The following is a 3,855-nucleotide window of genomic DNA, read 5'->3' as shown; positions in this document are numbered from 1 at the left end:
TATAAATAGTTGAACAAAACACGTTTCCTACTGATGTTCAGCTCGGACCTTCACCTGACAATAGACCCCGGTAAGTGGACCTTCACTAAAAGTTGTTGAGTACCCCTGCTATAGGGAATAGATGATATTGTACAGAATGGTCACCTCTCCTGGAGGGGTCACTGGTCACAACCTGTAGCTGGTAAATAGATAGAAGGGACAGACAGGGACAATGAAGCTTCTTTCCCTCCTATAATAATCTAATCTAATAATCTAATCCTCCCATGTGGAGCGGAGCTGGTGACATCTTGCTTCCCCTGCTTCACCACCCCGGCGGAGAGGGACGCCATATGCGGATACCCCATCTCCCTGGGGAAAATAGAGGCCATGGATTGCCTCCAAAGGCTGCACAGGGGGTTTGAGCTCCTGAGTAACATCACAATAGGTAACTATTCTGTCCTTCTATTCCTCCTCCTCCTCCTCATCTTATACATAGAGCAGGGAGTCACTCTCCATCCATCTCCATCATAGAGCCCCTCATATAGTATCTGCAGGCCCCGTCCTATATGTCACCTGTCTTCTCTTTGCAGCCTATTCCCAGATACAAAACATCCGGAAGTATCTGAAGACGTTTATAGACGAAATAAAGACGATCGATCAGTTGTGTAAGTTCCAGAAATCTCTAGAATTTTCTCCTATTTCTTTGGCGGCATGAATAGTAAATGTCTATCTCCTTCTATTTCCATCTCCTTTCTTCTAGACTTCCCACATGCCTGGGTGCAACAATTCGATAACAAGATGGCAGAATTTGTTAGCCATGTGAGAGAGCGTGCTGCAAGTAAGTGACTACAGCTCCTGATATACAGACAGTGGATATACTGTATATAATGTCCATCCTCCTGTCTGTCACCCTCTCTCCCCACACACAACATCATTCATCTCTAACATCTCTGATTCCTTCCACTAGATCATCCAGCGGCACAATGTATACCGCCATGTGGTGAGTACTGGGATTACATAGGACAATGTGTGTGACCGCCATTATGTACATGGAGCCATCATTTACCTCTTTCTCTCATTCTCCCTCCAGGACTTCAGAAAGCGGCGCGGACGTTCTCCTGCGGCCAGTGTGCAGCGGTGGATTGCCCGTTCCCTATCGCCTGTCCCAGTAAGATCCCGTCTATCATTAGGTTATACATCTCTTATCCAGCTCTTAGCTCATTGCCCGCTGACTTACACCATTGTTTCTTTTCTCTCTCCTTCCAGTTCAAGAAATTAAAGTGAATGAATACGAGAAAACTTTCATCCCATGTGGGGGAAGATTTATCATGTCGCACCATCTGCGTATCGTCTGGAAGTTCGCCAAAGACATAAGTGTCCAGGTGACATTTATAATCCTTCAATTACAGCGCAGAGACCTGTACCCCCCCCCCCCCCCCCCCGGTCCTGCCGCTATTACTACCCCCCATATGTGTAATGTCTTCTCTGATCTCATCAATGGTTTCACTTTCAGATCTGGACGACTGACCTGAGTTTCTTCAAGGAAATAAAGCACAAAGGAGACCTATTCCATCTCCTGAATCCTGCAGTGGGCAGCAATAGGGGCACCTACTTCTGTGAGATCTTCGATGAGGATGATGATATGATTCTTAGACAGTACCAGTATGTGAATGGTAAGAACTCTAACATCTTCTCTTTTCTAGAACGTTCCCATGTGTTACATATTGTATGAAGCTCCTCCTGACTCCTCACTGCTCTTACAGTAAAGAACTCTTCCTGATATCCGCTCTTTCTGTCTGTATTTCAGCGCTCCCTATCACCTTAGTAACTTCCATGTATCTTCTGTTTTTCAGTGATCACACCAGAGGACGAAGACGAACGTATACAGGAGATATTCCAAGATGTTCTGAGGGCAAAGCCGCCTGTAGAGGAGGAGATAATACCGGACCCCATCATAGAGGCCGCCAAGTCTAACATCTCCCGCATCTTTACAAGTCCCCTGGCCTGCTATATATATATTGGAGTGGCCTCCTTTGTGGCAACAATAGTCATTGTAAAGCTGTGGCAATATGCCCTAAATGTGGACTGGGATACTACCAGAAAGTTATTACGGAGATCCCAGAATCCCTTACCCCAACCCTATGAATAATAATTCCCTAACCTCCTATCCCCCCCCTATCCCATACCCCAACCTTCCCACTAAAAATACATCCTATCCTTACCCTATTCCAAAATTAAAAAAATATATAAAAAAAACTTAAATTGTGTTATATTCAATAGCAACTTAACTCCACAAAAGGTAACAAGGATCCTGTATAGGGTGACGGGGAAGATGGGAGATGATGTGGCGTCGGGTGTGGGGACTTATTTGTCATGGGGGGAAACTTGAAAATATGGGGAGGGGGGATGGGAAGAGTCATAAAGTGTTATCACATAGAAGCACATGATGTGTAAGGGCCTATTACACCAACAGATTATCTGATTATCTTTTTTTAAGCCAAAGCCAGGAATGTATTTGAAAGGAGGAGGAATCTCAGTCTTTCCTTCATGACCTGTTCTCTGTTTATAATCCATTCCTGGCTTTCAATCAAAAAATAGATAATCTGATAACACTGGCCAACAAAAGTTGTTTGGTTCTGAAATAAAATTAGCCATTTCTTAATGATTTTTATGTGCTGAATTCAAATATCACAAGGAAAAATGTTAATTGGCTCTTGTTTCTATGATATAGAAGAGTTCTCATGTTACTGTTTTGTGAATTGTATAGAATACAGTATAATAGCCGACATATTTATTACTTTTGAAATATATTCATAGGAAACTTAGTTCTATCTGAAATCAACTACAATTTACAGGCATACCTAAGAATATTTACTAATTATGTTTATTAAACTCTGTAATGTAGGTCCTTATTCAATGGCTTCTCTGTGCATTTACACCTGTCTTTTGTATTCATACATGGGATTGTATCTGATAACTGTCCAACAGTAATCTGCAAGCATTGATGGGTTCCATTGAGGCTAGGTTCACATTGCGTTTTTGCAATCCGTTTTTTTCATCCGTTTTTTGCAAAAAACAGATGCATTTGCGTGCATCTGTTTTGATCCATTTTCCATTGACTTCCATTGTAGAAAAAAAACAAAAAAAACGGATCTTTTTTTTTAACAGACACAAAAACGTAGCTGACACTACTTTTGTGTCCGTCAAAAAAACGGATCCGTTTTGATCCGTTTTTTTTTTTTATAATGGAAGTCAATGGAAGAATGGATGCACACAAATGCATACTTTTTTTCATCTATTTTTTGCAAAAGAAAACGGATTTCAAAAACGCAGTGTGAATCTAGCCTTACCCTGATACCTTTTTTCCATATTGGTCATTCTAAGATGATGCAATATACCAGTTGATGATGCAATACTGATGATGCAAACTTTTCCCAGTATTGTATTACAGGCTGTGAGAAGTATAGAAAGTAGGTCTATATCTTGAAAATTAGAGCCAGTTTCAAAATTTGAACATCATTTTCGATTTCAGCACCCCAAAATTAGTTAAGATCAACTGTTTTCATGTCGGAACCTTTTTGGCCGTTGACCAGTGTAATCTGTTGGTGTAAAAGGGCCCTAAAAAAGCAAAACTTACATCACATGGTCATAGTAGTGTTTGGCACATTATCCCCATGGTAATGCCAAGACTGAAGGGCTAGAGGAAGCCTCCATTCCTCTAGGTTCTGAAATCCTGGGGCTGCCGCTATGATAGAATGCGGAAAATCCTAAAGCACCTATCACACGCGGCGGCAGCGAGCAAGTGAGTACAGGGGAGCTGCGGGGGGCTGCCCGGGTGATCGCTAGATTGTCCGAGCAGCCCATAGCAGATAGCGG

At 42.2% G+C, this 3,855-nt stretch overlaps 1 protein-coding gene across 1 annotated transcript; it reads left to right on the top strand.

Moving 5' to 3' along the window:
- Positions 1–264: 264 nt before the first annotated feature.
- Positions 265–2,206, top strand: LOC138768759 (sperm acrosome membrane-associated protein 6-like; the record flags this gene model as incomplete). Its single annotated transcript, XM_069946715.1, has 8 exons — positions 265–424; positions 570–644; positions 740–817; positions 947–979; positions 1,070–1,147; positions 1,246–1,351; positions 1,495–1,652; positions 1,833–2,206. Coding segments are annotated over 8 exons (984 nt in total), but the record flags the coding sequence as incomplete, so codon positions are not given.
- Between the last annotated feature and the right edge of the window lie 1,649 nt (positions 2,207–3,855).

Source organism: Dendropsophus ebraccatus, chromosome 12 (genome assembly GCF_027789765.1).
Source record: "Dendropsophus ebraccatus isolate aDenEbr1 chromosome 12, aDenEbr1.pat, whole genome shotgun sequence".
NCBI lineage: Eukaryota > Metazoa > Chordata > Amphibia > Anura > Hylidae > Dendropsophus > Dendropsophus ebraccatus.
The sequence above is the reverse complement of the archived record's forward strand: the minus strand, read 5'-3'. Positions and strand labels throughout refer to the sequence as shown.